This window comes from Malania oleifera, chromosome 3 (genome assembly GCF_029873635.1).
Source record: "Malania oleifera isolate guangnan ecotype guangnan chromosome 3, ASM2987363v1, whole genome shotgun sequence".
In the NCBI taxonomy this organism is placed as follows: Eukaryota; Viridiplantae; Streptophyta; class Magnoliopsida; order Santalales; family Ximeniaceae; genus Malania; species Malania oleifera.
The window spans coordinates 103,441,041-103,457,220 of NC_080419.1; the positions used below are offsets into that span (position 1 = coordinate 103,441,041).

The 16,180-nt window shown below is 33.7% G+C and overlaps 1 protein-coding gene across 1 annotated transcript; it reads left to right on the forward strand.

Annotated features, from left to right (window-relative positions):
- Positions 1 to 1,157: 1,157 nt before the first annotated feature.
- LOC131152350 (probable WRKY transcription factor 4) lies at positions 1,158 to 16,018 on the forward strand. The gene is made up of 5 exons (XM_058104189.1): positions 1,158 to 1,750; positions 8,702 to 9,396; positions 9,563 to 9,688; positions 9,780 to 9,938; positions 15,442 to 16,018. Exons 1-5 carry the CDS (start codon positions 1,457 to 1,459, stop codon positions 15,788 to 15,790), a joined length of 1,623 nt encoding a protein of 540 aa, XP_057960172.1. The 5' UTR covers positions 1,158 to 1,456; the 3' UTR covers positions 15,791 to 16,018.
- Positions 16,019 to 16,180: the final 162 nt, after the last annotated feature.

Genomic DNA, 16,180 nt, shown 5'->3' on the forward strand with positions numbered 1-16,180 from the left:
TTTTCATTACCCAACATTCTGATGCATATAGTAGATTTTAGATATATAAAGTAGATTTTGTTTTTGAATGAAGTAAAAGATATTAGAGTAAGTTACAACGTATAAAAAATGAATTGGTCTTTTTACATGGAATCAAAGTTAGAAAATCAATTCTTCATTATAAAAAAATTTTTGATTTTTTATAATGTTAACCCTTTTATTTTTCACAAGTGTACATGTCCCCCATCAAATTTTTTTACATGCAATCTTGATGAAATTGAAAAAATATCTGTTGTTAAAGAAAAGACTTTAAAATCTTCTTAATTATAATACATTCGTACAAAATAACATATGATTAAGAAAATATTTCTATATTTGATAATAAGTATGTGTCGATAATAGTCTAATTACTTAATATAATAGGACTGATTTTGTCATTTTGTTTTTACAAATTATTGTTTTTTAAAGCCCACACTCATTTCATTTTACCAATGATGTTAATTTAAAAAGGTATTATATTTATTTTTTATTTCAAAATATGTTATTTACGTAATTTAGAATTGTAAATTCTAATATAGAATGGGTCATAACAAAGGGGATATCTCCCGATAAAATTTGTAAATTGTATATATAGGAGGCCTTAGATTTGACTGATGAGGTACCTAAAGTAGAGTCGTATAGAACTAGGACGAACAATCCACACCTTTTTTGTCTACTCACGGAATGTATTTGCCGAAACATTAAAATTGCTAATTATTATACTTTTACATGATAAGTACTAATTTATTTTAACTATAGAATAGAGCTAATTTTAAAATATGACAACATAGATTTTTTTGCAAAGGGTGACACCTATTTTAAGAGCAAATTATTATTATTATTATTATTATTATTATTATTATTATTATTATTTGTTGGGGGGTTGAACATCAACATCTCTCTCAGGCATAGGACTATACCATTAAAAACAAAAAGAAGAAGTCCCGTGGGGGGTCAAACAATACTTACCAACAAAACAGCAACGCCCCCATCCCCATGCGCTGTAAATTAGACCAAAGCAAACCCAATAATTAAGACAATACAAAATTGAAAAAACAAAAGCAAAAAAGAAAAGACTCCTCTCTCTCTCTCTCTCTCTCTCTCTGTATTTTACAGCTCAGGATCTAAAACCCAAGCAACAACAGAGGTCAATTCCAGTCAAAGAACAAACCCCATATGTCCCCCCCCACCGTCTCTCTAAACCCCTCCTCTCTCTCTCTCTCTCTCTCTCTCTCTAAAATATACATTCATTCAGCCTTTTCCCACAGCAAGCCATAACTGACTTCCATGCACGAACATCGTTTCTCCCCTTGAAGAAACCGTCCCAAACGCCCTATCTCCTCCCCACCCCTCTCTCTCTGCTTTCTCTCTCTCTCTAAAAACTCTCCTTTCTTTCTCTGGAACTCCTCTCCCTGCTACAGCAGCCACCCTTCTTCCCATGGCTGACGAGACCCCCACCTCTCCGCCTCCACCTCCGCCCCACAATGACCAAACTGCCCCTATCACCGCGTCAGCTTCGCCGCCGTCGCCGTCTCGGGCCGCGGCGGAGCCCCGAGCAGCTTCTCTGTCCGCCCTCTCTGCCCTCGGCTCGGAAACCCTACCCTCGATTGGGACTGATCGCGACTTTGAATGCCCTTCCTTCTCTGAGCTTCTGGAAGGCGTGATGGCCGTCAATCCGGCGGACTTTCGGATGGGTTCGGAAGATCGGACGCCCGGAAATGCTGGGATTGAGGTTGGCATTTGATCGATCAGTCTGTGTTCGATGTGGGAATTGGAATGCGTTTGTTGTTTTGATTTGAATGATCTTCACTTGTTTTGAACTACTTTTCCTGCTTTACCAAAGCAAAATCTGCATTTTTTGCTATTAAAAGCATCTTAAAGTACTTTCAAAATGCTACTCTAAGACTGCCGTAATTAATTGAGCTGCTTGTTGAAATCCAGTGCGTGGTGGTGCTGTTTTCGTACTTGAATTATTATTTTGTGATTTTATCCTGCAATTTGAGTGCACATGTGGTTTTGAATGCGGATGATCTTTATTTGTATCAAGTCACATGCATGAAGTACTGAAACAAATACACTCCAAAAATTGTCTTTTGTGTTTGGAAGCCGAATATCACATTTCATTATGCTTCTAAGAGCAGGGAAAATGCTTTCAAATGCTGACCAAAAGTACTGTTTATTAGGCTGCTTATCTGAAATGGACGGTAATGTTACAATTTTATTGGCATTAGAATTACAAATAAGTGGCTTTCGTGATATAGGGGGTTCAGTTGTTTTTATACATTGAGTTTGAGCTTGAATGTTATCACACTTGAATGATTATTTTGGTTCTAGTTTAATTGTGAATAATATTTATTTGTAGAAGTTTGGATTTTCATGTAGTCAAGTGCTGGAACTGGTTGTTTATTTGGTATTGGTCTACTTTCATTGCTTTTGAAAGCAAAATTTGCATTGCATTGGTTCGCTAGCAAGATTAGTACTTTGGAATTCTAAGACCATCTTAGATTGTAAGTTGTTTGAGTTGTCAACTATTGTCACTACATGCTTGACATTGACTAAAAACTATTGCCTTTGAGGTTGAATATTTTCACATTTTAATGATCATTTATGCCTCAGATTTTGAGTCTGTGTGTTTGAGTTCAGTTGCATGAATTCACGAATAAGTATGTCTTTTCTTCATTACCATTCTTGATTTTCAAAGCTAAACTTCCACTGTTTTTAGCTCTTACAAGGTATTTCAAAAATGCTAAGTTGGAAATTTTTGAAGAATTGGGTCTATACTTCTTCAAATTTCTCATATTTAAGTGGTAGTTAGTTGTTAAAATCAGCTATCTCTCACTCCCTTTCCTCATTTTCTCTCTTTTTCTTTGTGCGCGCATGTGTGTAAACTTTTGTGGTTTATTAGGCTAGCATTTTTCACAGTACTAGCTATGGAGAATTACCTTAGTTTTTGTGCTTTGGAGAAAGATAAGGACTTTCAAGATGCTAACCAAAAGATTAACCTAGTTTCTTGGGTGATTTGCTTGACTTGGGTTTTTTTATTTGTTTCTATGTTGTCCTCAACATGATGGGAATCTTGGTAATAAGAATGTTTCGATTTTCATTTAGTTTGTGGATTTTGGTTTGCTCTTCACTTTTTATTTTATTTTGTTGATTTATTTTTTGAGTTTCTTATGTGGTCATTCATTAAACTTTGAGATTCAATTAAAATCACTTAATTCTTGTCAATGGGAATGCATGCTTTTTAGTTGATGAATTTGATGTCTTCAGGATATTTGTTGGTGTAATATATTTGAGTGGTTTGAATGCTATTGAGCAGCTAAGTACTAATCATTTTGGAAAAGCAATTTAAAATAATGTTGATTAGTTCTTGTATTTAAGGGTTCCTAAGAAGTTGCATAATAGGATTTCTAGGTTTTATTTTTTGTTTTTCAATTCTTAGTTTGCCTTTCGTGGTTAGTTATCCATGCTCTTATTTGTACTGAATTAATAATTTTGACAGCTTATGTACCATGTAGGAAATTTTGGTTGCATAGAGATGAATAACAAACTTTATTGCACATCTGCATTGGTTTGAGTGTTATGTTACCCATCACATATTACCATTCTGGTCTTAAAAAAGATAGATGAAGTCTTTGGCTTGATGAGGGAAGAAAATTATTGCTCTTGTAACCTGGAATTGCCAAACTACATTTCATGCATTTATTGGTTGTTGGAGACGGGCCGTGTCAGTGCCCCGAAGCAATGTGCCGTGTTGGCGCCTTGGTACGGTGTCAAATATGCGAGGGTTCCTGCATCATTCTGGACATGGGCAAGTAAAGAAGTTAGTTCAGGAAACTAGGATTTAATTAACAACTTGGAATATAGAAACACTTACGGGTAAAAGTATGGAAATTGTGAACACAATGATTAGAAGAAAAATTAATATGATTTGCCTTCAAGAAACAAAGTGGGTGGGGGTGAAAGGTAGAAAAATTGATAAATCAAGATTTAAACTTTAGTACGCTGGAAAAGAAAAACATAAGAATGGAGTAAGAATTACTGTAGATAAAAACTTAAAAGATAGTTTTGTTGATGTAAAGAAAGTAGGGGATAGAATTATAAAAATCAAGATGGTATTAGGCCAAGAGATAATAAATACCTTTAATGCTTATGCTCCTCAAGTAGGCTTAGTAGAAAATTTTAAGAGACAATTTTGAGAAAAAATGGATAGTATTATATAAGGCATACCAAGGACTGAGAAAATATTCATAGGAGGAGATATGAATGGACACGTTGGAAGGGATAATAAAGGTTATGAGAGGATACACAGAGGATATGGATATATGGAGAAGGAGATGATCTTAGACTTCGCTATTTCATATGATTTTATTAAAATGAATGCTTACTTTAAGAAGAGAGAAGAACACTTAATAACCTTTAAAAGTGGACAAAATAGAAGTAAAATAGATTGTTTTTTTTTTTTGGTTAACTAGGAGGTTAGATTGTTTATCATGCAAAGATTGAAAGTTATTCCAAGTGAAAGCCTAACCACGCAACATAGAGTCTTAGTGTTAGATATATGTATTAAAAAATGGAAGAAAAAAGGATAAAATAAACCAATGTAAGAGAACTAGGTGGTGGAACCTTAAGGGAGAAATATAATAAAATTTAAAGATAAAATTATCAAAGATGGGGGTTTGGACTATTGAGGATAAGATAAATACAAATACTCTTTGAAGTAGATTAGCTAGCTCTATGAAAAAGATAGTAAAAGAGATTTTAGGTGAATCAAGGGGAAGATTCTAGAATAGCAAAGAAAGTTGGTGGTGGGATAAAAATGTCCAAAAAGCCGTAAAGATAAAAATAATTTGGTATAAAATGTGACAAAAATGTAGAAGTATAGATAACTTTGAAAAGTATAAAGAGGCGAGAAAATATACAAAAAAGGCCGTTAGTGAAGCTAAACACTGATCATTTAATAGTTTGTATGATAGATTAGATACAAAAGAAGGGGGAAGAGATATATTTAAACTTGCTAAAACTAGAGAAAGGAAGAGTAAGGACTTAGGGAATGTAAAATGTATAAAAAGTGAGGATGATATTGTCTTGGTTAAGGGCGAAGACATAAAAAAAAAAAATGGGGAAGTTATTTTAGTAAATTGTTTAATGAAAATCAAATAGAGGGCTTAAACTTAGAATTGAAAAATAAGGAAAAGACTAAAAATATTAAATTTATTCACAAAATTAGAGTTAATGAAGTTAAGTTTGCACTAAAAAAATGAAAATGGAAAAGTTATAGGACCGGATAACATCCCAATTGAAGTTTGGAAATGCTTAGGTGATAACGGAATTATATAGTTAATTAATTTATTTAACACAATTATAAAAACTAAGAAAATGTCAAATGAATGGAGGAAAAACACTTTAATACCTATATACAAAAATAAATGAGATATTCAAAATTGTAATAACTATTATGGAATTAAACTTATGAGTCATACGATGAAACTGTGAGAAACGATAGTTGAACAAAGATTAAGGATAGAAACGAAGGTGTCAAAAAATCAATTTAGTTTTATGTCTAGGAGATCTACCACGGAAGTTATATATCTTTTAAGAAGATTAATGGAAAAGTTTAGGAAAAAGAAGAGAGACTTGCATATAGTATTTATTGACTTAGAGAAAGCATATGTTGGGGTACCTAGTGAAGTTCTATATTGAGTTTTAGGAAAAAGGGTGTATGTAGTAGGTATGCTGATGTCATTAAGGATATGTTCGATGGAGTAATGACTTGTGTAAGGACTATAGATGGAAAAACTAGAGAATTTCCAATCACCATAGGTATATATCAAGGATTTGTTTTGAGCCCTTATCTTTTTGCTTTAGTGATGGACCAACTGACTAAGAGCATCCAAAATAAGGTTCCATGGTGTATGTTGTCTGTAGATGATATTGTATTGATTGGAGAAACTAGGGGTGGAGTGGAGGCTAAGTTAGAATTATGGAGAGAAGCTTTGGAATCTATAGGCTTTAGGGTAAGTAGAAATAAGATAGAATATATGAAATGTAATTTCAAAAATGGTAGGAGGAATATTGGAGATAAAGTTAAACTTGATGATGAAGAGATAATTAGCAGTTATAGATTTTGATACCTTGGATCTATTATGCAAGTTGAGGGAGAAATTGAAGATGATGTAATGCGTAGAGTTAAAGTAGGTTGGGTAAAATAGAGAAGTACTTCAAGTGTACTTTGTGATCATAGAATACCCTTAAAATTGAAAGGGAAGTTTTATAAGATGACTACAAGACCAATTATTCTATATGGATTAGAATGTTGGGCGAAGTAGAAATAAAATATCCAAAAAGTAAAAGTTGCCAAGATGAGTATGCTTAGATGGATGGGTGGTATAACACTGAAAGATAAATTAAGGAATGAACATATTCGTGGTAAGTTAGGTGTAGCTCTTATAGAAGATAAGGGAGAGACGACTTAGATGGTTTGGACACTTGCAACGTAGGTCATATAGTGCGCCAGTGAGGAAGAGTGAGTTAGTTACTATGGGGGGCAGTAGAAGGGGTAGGGGTAGATTTAAAATAACTTGAAATGAGATAGTGAGTAAAGATTTAATAGCCCTGAATTTGTCAAAAGAAATGGTCCATAATCGCATAAATTGGCAGAAAATGATTCATATAACCGACCCCACCTAGTGGGACTTAAGGTTTGGTTTTGTTGTTGTATTTACTATGCATCATAAGTAATGTTACCTAGAACGTTGAATATCCTAGTTTGTGGAACTGGAATGGGATTGGGATTATGGTATGGCACATGCTCTAAAATGTGGAATGTTAGGGGTACGAGTAAAATAGATATATTGGTGAAAAAAGTGTAATGACACTTCTATATTTTGTAGAGGATGTTGAGGTGTTTCTAAATGTAGAAGAGTTTTTTTGTTGAGGAATAGATTAACGATATGACCGAAGTAGAATTATAATGTCATGATTCCCCACTTTTAACTAAATAAAAGTTTCGAACAAATAAACATTATTCACAATTTGGTACCAATGAACTTGGAGTTTGTCCTATGTGAAGCACAAAGTTTTGAAAATAGTAAAAATCTTAGGGTTTGGTTCATTTTTGTAGTGTGAAGAAAAAAATTATGAGAACATGTTTGCTTACGTTGCTAGTTTTTTCCTTATGTTGTCTGTTTTCAACTATTTGCAAAAACACTGAATATTAGATTTCATGGCTTTTTTATTGTTTTGGCGACCAATTGCCAAAATATTTTAATGGCCAAAATTAACATTTTTGGATTAAATCATTCATTTTACGCAAACATTTTAATTATAATAAAAACTAAATTATCATATGAATTTAAAATATAATTAAAATAAAAATGTTCATAAAATTGTTTCAATTTTTTTAAAAAAATTAATAAAGCCATTTATTAAATAATTTTTTACTATTTTTCAATTGTCATGCACAATAAGATTGTTCTTGTAAAGTGAACTTTGAAATATAATAACTAAGTTAATTTTTGAAATATCATAATTTTGGAAAGATCCTTGGTTGGAGAATGCAGTTTGTCCTCCTATTTTCGATGCCTTTTTTCGCTTGAGCTCAGGGCAAGATGGTTCCATTTCTTCTTTTGTTGTTGATCCAAGTGGTCCTTTGCCTTCTTGGGATTTCTACTTTTGTAGAGCCTTAAATGATAGGGAGTTGGTTGAGCTATCCTCTTTGTTAGTCTTGTTGAATAAGTGTCATTTTCTTTAGATACTTTAAGGTTTTACTCTTGCAAATCTTTTTATGATTTTTTTTGAATAGATCCCATATGTAAGGCCAATGTCCCCTAAAATCAAGGCTTTTATCTAGTTGGTTGTGCTTGATAGAATTAATACCAATAACTTGCTGCAAATTAGGAGACCTTTGAAGGCCCTATCTCGAGACGTCTGTGTTCTTTGTTTTAATTGTTTAGAATCTTCATCACACTTGTTCATTCATTGTGATTATGCTTGGAGGGTTGGAATAAGGTATTTGGTATTTTAGGTTGGTTGAGTTCAGAGGCAATGGAGAATTTTTGGGTGGTTTCATTTTTTGGTGTTGGCTGGAAAAGGGAATGGGCAGCGCTCTGGAAATGTGCTGTTTTTTATTTTTTTGCAGTCTTTTGGCATTTGTGGATGGAGCATAATGCGCATATTTTTTTTTAGGGAAAAAGTCATCCCATTTGTTGGTTTGGGAAAAGATACATTGGCTTCTCTTTGGTATGCAAGGCAGGGGAATTTTAAGCACGAGCTTTTCTTATATTTAGCGTAATTGGCATTATGTGTTGGATTGTTAGTTCTGGCTTCTTCTTCTTTTTCGCTCCTTTTTTAAGTTTTTCAGGTTGTTTCTTTGTTTTTTTTTTCTGGATTTTCCAGACTCTAGTACGGAGATTTCCTGGCTTTATTTTCTTAATCTATTAATGAAATTCTTCTTTTACTATAAAAAATATCTATATATATATATATATATAATTGAGTAAAATAATTATAATAATGTTTATTCTGTTATAGTATTTTAAACTTGAAGTATTTTGTACTTTGTTATTTTAATCATATTTCTTTAATTTTTATTTGATCTGATAACCATTTTACCATTTTGCATCCTGATTGTTGGTTTCAATCGTGTCTGGGTTAGTCTGTAATTACTAAAATTATTTTGCAGGGGAAATTTGGGATGACACATCAAGAAGTTTTGGCAGGTGTGACAGCTAAAGCTGCTCAAAATCAATCACAGCTGGAACTTCAAACTCCCTGCAAGTTATCGCCTGCTACTCAATCTGAATTATCAGTTCCAAATTCAACACCTGCAAGACAAGAACCGTTTTCTGCCCCTCAAGAAGGCCCTCATATGCAAGAAATGGACCAGCGGAAATCCTCCAACCATAAAACCAAACATTCCCATGTCATTTTGAAGACACCTGGCTCTGATGGGTTTAATTGGAGGAAGTATGGTCAAAAACAGGTGAAGAGTTCTGAAACTTCTAGAAGCTATTACAGGTGCACACATTCTAATTGTCATGCAAAGAAGAAAGTTCAGTCCTGTGATCACACTGGTCGCGTGATTGAGATCATTTATAAGGGTGGGCACAACCACGATCCACCTCAAAAAATTAGATGCTCTAGACCAAGAAAGGTATCTTCTGCTGGGCCTGGTGTAGGGAGTGATACTGTAGATTGTCCACTTGAAAAGCTAGATAGTGCAGAATTGTCTATGTTTCAAACTAGGAGAGAAACTGGACAGACATCATTGCCTACGCCTGCATTGGAAGGACCAGAGTCACAAGATTCTGGCAATTCTGATGGTCTTGTGGGCATTAAAGTAGAGGAATGTGATGATGCACCAGAGACAAAGCAAAGGCAAGTTTCTTGTGAAGTTTGGTTCTCTTTGAACTGTTGTGTATATTACTATAAAAAGGTTTTGTATATTCTTCTCTCTGTTGTTTTTATTGTTCTCTTTTTCTTTTTTTTTTTCCCATCAATTTTTTATTCATATTTATTATTTTTGTTTTTTATACAAGAGCAGGATTGAATCCGAGCAATCAATGCTGCTAGCACCTGAACAGAGAGGAAGAAGGTTAAGTAGCTCCAATGAAATTACTGGTTTTGAGACTGATGAAGAGTATGGTGATGATCCAGCACCTAAACGAAGGCATGCATTTTTAAGGAATTTGACTCTATTGAATCATGGTGTCTGATTTTCTGGTTGACACTTTGTTTTATGTTTGTTTGTCAACAACCAGGATGAAAGACAAAGGTGTGGGATATTCAGTTCCCCTCTTTAGAACTGTTAAGGAGCCTAAAGTTGTTGTGCATGCTGCTGGTGATGTGGGAGTCTCCAGTGATGGCTACAGATGGCGCAAATATGGGCAAAAAAAAGTGAAAGGGAATCCTTATCCCAGGTGAGTTTTATTATTTTTGGTTTTTAGTCATATTTTTTTGCAGATCTGTTTTAGTGCATTCATTAAATATAATCTGTATGCAGGCCCTGCTTCTGCTACTAAGTTATCTATATTCTACACGATTACAGTTCATAAGTCATCTGAAGAGCATCAAATTTTTCATTTTTCTTTTTATTTTTTCCTTTTTCATTAATAGTTGATATGCATATTTTCTGCCTTTCCTTTCAGTGTGCTTTCTCCTTGATTAATTTGACTTGAATTTCATGCTTTGGCTGTTCTTTTAGTTGCACTAGAATATTTTTTTTCTTTTTCTTTCTTTTTTTATAATTTTGAGTTATTGTCTACAAATTTATTTTCTGAGTAAATTTTCATCTGCTCAGTGGCTAATCCATGAGTTGCCTTAAATTTGGGTGTCCTTATTAATCCTTCAGACGCTGCTAGGGAGGACTGCAGTTTAGGGGAGTTTCTCAAAGATCTTATTAATCTGCTTTGTATTATATACAATTCAATCACTTGAAATATATAGGAGCCCAGTCCTGCGTTTAATTTCTGTTTCAAGATTTTCTCTGAAAACTTTAAGAAGGTTGTACAGGTTAGCTTTTCTGAAAGCTGAAAGAAGACTATCAAAACAATCTTAATCTTTGCAACAATTACAGTTGTACAGTCTTCATTTAGATGTTTGTATGGAAACTATTTTGAAACTCTCTGCTTCTCACAGGACAAACTCCCAGTTCATGGTACCGAATTGTGGTTTGTAGATGTATTGCTGTTGCTGTTGATGCTTTTCATTTGGGATTCACATTGAAATTCAAATACTGAAGTTTTATCCCCCAACATTTTTTTTAGGATGATAAGAATCAATCATATCAAATACCTTAAGATTATTGTGCCTAAAGGAGGAGAGAGTCACTCCTTATGGTGAGAGTATATATATATTTTTTAAAAAATGTAATCATCAAAGTGTTTGAAGAGATGGGAGGGTGTGTGGTGGGGTTGGAGAACTGTACAATCTGAAAAATAAATGAATTATAAAATAGCGGAAATGGTGAAATGGGATCTAATGGGGGATATAGTCATTGAGTTTTGAAAAAGGTGAGCTGGCAAATTAACAGTGTGTTTGGTATCACTGCCAAAATTTGGGGAAACAAAAACCAGAAACGAAAACTAAAAATTAGAAACAGAAACTAAAAATTCACCAGCAACTTGTTTGGTTAATATTTCTAAAACTAAAACAAATTTAAAAATTGATTAAACAAATGCTCTTTTTTGTACTAGAATCAAATAACAACTAAAGAAATATGATTGAGATAGCAAAGTACAAAATAATACAAGTTAAAAATGCTATGACAGAATAAACATTATTATAATTATTTTTCTCAATTGTTGTTATTATTTTTATGATAGTAAAAGAAGAATTTCATTAATAGATTAAGAATATACAGCCAGGAAATCTCCTTCCCAGAGTCTGGAAAGTCCAGCAAAAATAAAAGAAACAACCTGAAAAAATTGAAAAACAAAAAAAAACAAAAAACAAAAGGGAGCGAAAAATAAAAAGAGCCCGAACTAACAATCCAACCTCAACACCAATTGCGCTAAATATCAGAAAAGCTCGCCCTTAAAATTCCCCTGCCCCACATACCAAATAGAAATAATGTATCTTTTCCCAAGCCAACAAATGGGAAAAAAATACACACATTATGCTCCATCCGCAAATGCCAAAAGATTGCAAAAAAAAAAGAGCACATTTCCAGAGCGCTGCCCCTTCCTTTTTCCAGCCAAAACCTACAAAAGAAACCACCAAAACAACCTCCGTTGCCTTTGAACTCGACCAACATTCACCTAAAATACCAAATAGCTTATTCCATACCCTCCAAGCATAATCACAATGAATGAACAAGTGCAATGAAGATTTTGAACAATTAAAACAAAGAACAAAGACGTCTGGAGATAGAGCCTTCAAAGGTCTCCTGATTTGCAACAAGTTATTGGTATTAATTCTATCAAGCGCAACCAACTAGATAAAAGCCTTGATTTTAAAGGGGACTTCGGCCTTCCATATGGATCTATAGAGAGAGAAGATAAACTAGACCTACTCAAAAAATCATAAAAAGATTTGCAAGAGTTAACCCTTGTATCCAAACACCAAGACTAACTATCCTCTAAATAAAAATGACAGTTATCCAACAAGACTAACAAAGAGGGTAGCTTAACCAACTCCCTATCATTCAAGGCTCTACCAAAGTGGGAATCCCAAGAAGGCAAAGGACCACTTAGATCAACAACAAAAGAAGAAATGGAACCATCTTGCCCTAAGCTCAAGCAAAAAGGCATAAAAAAGAGGTGGACAAAACTGCATTCCCCAACCAAGGATCTTTCCAAAATATTATATTTCAAAAATTAATCATTTTACTTAATTATTATATTTCACGTCAATTGAAAAATAGTAAAAATTATTTTTTGTAAATGGATTTATTTTAAATTTTTTTTAAAAAAAAATTAAAGACTTTTTTATTTTAGTTATATTTTAAATTCTTAGATCATTTAATTATAATTATAATTAAAATGTTTGTATAAAATGAATGATTTAATCCAGAAAATGTTAATTTTGGATATTAAAATATTGTGGCAAATTGTCGCCAAAACAACAAAAAACCATGAAGTCTAGTTTTCAATTTTTTTGCAAGCAGTTGAAAACAAACAGAAGCAAGAAACTAGCAATGTAAGTAAACATGTTTTCATAATTTTTTTCTTCACACTACAAAAATGAACCAATCCCTAATATTTTTGTTATTTTCAATATTTTGTGCTTCACAAAAGACAAACTCGAAGTTCATTGGTACCAAATTGTGGTTAGTAGATGTATCAGTGTTGCTATGCGATGCTTGTCATGTGGGATTCACATTGAGATTCAAATACCAAAGTCTTACCTCAATAGATTTTTTTTAAGAGGATAAGATTCAATCAGGTCAAATAACTTAAGATTGTTGTGCTTAGAGAGCAAGAGAGTGTGGCTCCATATGTTGAGAGAATATATGATTTTAGAAAAAAAAAAATTACCTAAGCTTCAAACTGTATTGAAAAGATTTTTATTTTTATTTGGGGGGGAGGGGGGGTATTAAAGAACAGTCACAATTTCTTAGGAAGTCTAGTCATTGATAGCTATGAAAAGGGTAAACAAGCAAAGTGAGATTTTTTTTAGTCCTCCAAGTTGTTGGGTTTATGGTTAGTTGGCTTGAATTGGATTTGATTGGGATCATATTTTGACTCTTTTTGTGAGTGTTATAATGCTAAGCTTTTAAACTAATGGTTTTTAAATAAATTATAACTAATGAAAAGTTGTAAATGGCAGTCTGCAACTAGGGAAGTTACATGGTGGGTTTTATTTTAAAAAGGAGTAGGCAATAGTATACCGATGTCATTAAGGATATGAATGATAGAGTAATGATTAGTGTTAGAATCGCAAGAGGAGAGTCTAGAAATTTTCCAATCACGATAAATGTACATCAAGGTTCTACTTTGATCCCGTATCTGTTTGCTTTAGTGATTGAAGAACTCACTTTGAATATCCAAAACGATATTCCATGGTGTATGTTGTTTGCAAATGATATTGTTTTGATTGATGAAAGAGTTGGAAGAGGGTAGAATCAAAGTTAGAACTGTGAACTATGAAGAACAACTTTAGAGTCTAGTGGTTTTAGTATAAGTGGAAATAAGACAGAATATCTGAGAAGTAATTTCAGTCATGTAAGGAGTATTGAAGATAAGATTAAAAATTGATAATCAAGAAATCAACAACCCTAATAGATTTCTATATCTTGGATTGCTTATGCAAGCAGAAGGAGAAATTAAATAGGATGTATTGCATAGAGTTAAAAGCATGTTGGGTAGTGCCTCAGGTGTGCCATGTGATCATAGAATACCATTAAAATTAAAAGTTTTATATAATGGCTACAAGACTAGTCATACTATATGGATTAGAATTTTGGGCAGCTAGGAAACAACATGTTCAAAAAGTTAAAGTTGCTGTAATGTAAATGTTAAGGTGGATGAGTAGTATAACATTAAAAGATAAATTAAGAAATGAACATATTTGGAATAAATTAGATATAACATCAATAGAAGATAAGTGAGGGGCGACTTAGATGGTTTGGGCATTTGAAACAGTAATGTATTAGTGAGGGGGAGCGAGCTAGTTATTGCTAATGGTACTAGAAGAGGCAGGGACATATCTAAAATAACTTGGAATGGGATAGTGAGAAAGGATTTAATATCTCTTAAGTTAGTCGAGGAAAATGCCCTTGATTGTGTGAATTGGCGTAAAAGGATTCATATAGCCAACCACACATAGTGGGACCTAGGCTGGTGGTTGTTGTTGGCAGTCTGCACCTTGGATATGTATATATATATATATATATATTCATCATGTAAGTTACTTCTGATGCAAAATGGAGGCCATGGAAGAGTCTGTACCCCTCTTTCCTTTATGTAGTCAGTGAATTTTTATATTATCTATGAAGTATGCCTAATCAAGGTGTATATTTGTTTGACAAATGCTAAAAATCTTCACTCATTGTTTATTTAAAAAATCTACATGATACGCGTATTAAAATGAGTAATCTTTACTGGTTAAGAATGACAACCATTTTTCTTTATTTTTTTCTTGATTTCCCGCTGTGGTGGAGTATTGCTCATCTTATATAGCCCTTTGGAAATCTCTTATGAACAGTGTTATTTCTACCATTTTAGGTTTTATCTCTTGAAGATGACACAAAATTGACTGATTTTTATTTTATGTGAATTGGTTGAGATCTAGACCTTAAGTCATGTATTAGGATTTTGTTTCGCATCATAGACCATCTCTAACCCAACACCCTTTCTGGCCTCTCTTAGGATTCAAACCTTATACATCCAACATGTATGTCTCAAGTTTTGATGCCTACTAGGAGACGCAGTGGCTCTCTGTGCAATCTTCTGTACTCCAGAATTATTTGAATTGTGGTTGTCAAATTGCAAGAGTAGTTCCACCTAATCTCTGCTTTCCTGCAGCACCTGGCCCTGGCCCCCACACTGGGTTCAAATTCTTGCCATTACCTGAAGCTTGGAGAAGGAAGACAAAATGCCTCCAAAATAACTGGTTAATTTATCTTCGTGCTCTCGGTTGTTAAAAAGGGAGAACTCTGTTATTTAAAAGGAAAGCCCTCTGTTATTAAAAAAGGAAATAAAATCTTCTTTTGGCTTCTTCATGCATTGTCTAATTTACACTATGGGGAAAATTAAAGTTATTCATATTTCTCATTCCTCCCTGAAAGCAACCAGATCATATTCATATATTTAATTCTCATTTCTTTTTTGTAGAATTTCAAGTCTCAGTGGGTGTATTAATTTTTGATTAAAAATCTGAAGACATATGTACCATTACTTGGTTGCAATCACATTTTAAAAATCCATTAGGAATTCTTTCATGTCATCATTAATCTGACCTTTTCCCTGGCCAAATTGTTAGGAGCTACTACAGGTGCACATCTGCGGGATGCCCTGTCCGTAAACATGTTGAGAGAGCTGCAGAGGATACGGCAGCCATCATAATAACATATGAAGGGAAACATGATCATGACATGCCAGTGCCCAAGAAGCGGCATGGCCCGCCAAATTCTGCTCTTATCGCTGCTGCTGCAGCCATGAACAATGCCCAGTGCAAGAAAACTGAGACTAACAGAACATCTTCAACTCATTCATCCGTGGATGTAGAAGGTGATTTGACAGGTGAGAAGGCCTTGGAACTTGGAGGAGAGCAGGCATTGGAGTCGGCTAGAACTCTTCTGAGCATTGGAATTGAACTCAAGCCCTGTTGATTACTGTTAAAAGTCTCCTAGGGTCTCGTTTCAATGGAAGTCATGAAAATTTTGTTTTTTCCCATCCTTTTTGCATACACCCCGTCTTCTGTATAGATTTTGTATATTCCCATATTCTACATTATTGTACCTCTTGGTTTAGCGTGGCTGCATTGCGATATAAGCCTTCCCATATTTTATTTGTGGAGAAGTATTGAAATGGAATTTGAGTTAGTTTAGTTGTGCAAAGGTTCTTGCCAATTATTTTTTGGTTCTTTGAAGTAGTTTTGAATTTGAAGAATCTAATCTTAGCAGCAGTTGGCCCCTCTGGGATTAGCAGAGGAATTGTCCGATTATTTGGAGCATGGTATTAGTAACGAGATTGATACCTGGTTTTGAGCTCTGTAAAAC

Coding starts and splice junctions, on each gene's coding strand:
- LOC131152350 (XM_058104189.1), top strand. CDS start 1,457: ATGGCTGACGAGACCCCCACCTCTCCGCCTCCACCTCCGCCCCACAAT. Junction 9,397..9,562: donor GCACCAGAGACAAAGCAAAG/GCAAGTTTCTTG, acceptor ATACAAGAGCAG/GATTGAATCCGAGCAATCAA. Junction 9,689..9,779: donor GATCCAGCACCTAAACGAAG/GCATGCATTTTT, acceptor GTCAACAACCAG/GATGAAAGACAAAGGTGTGG.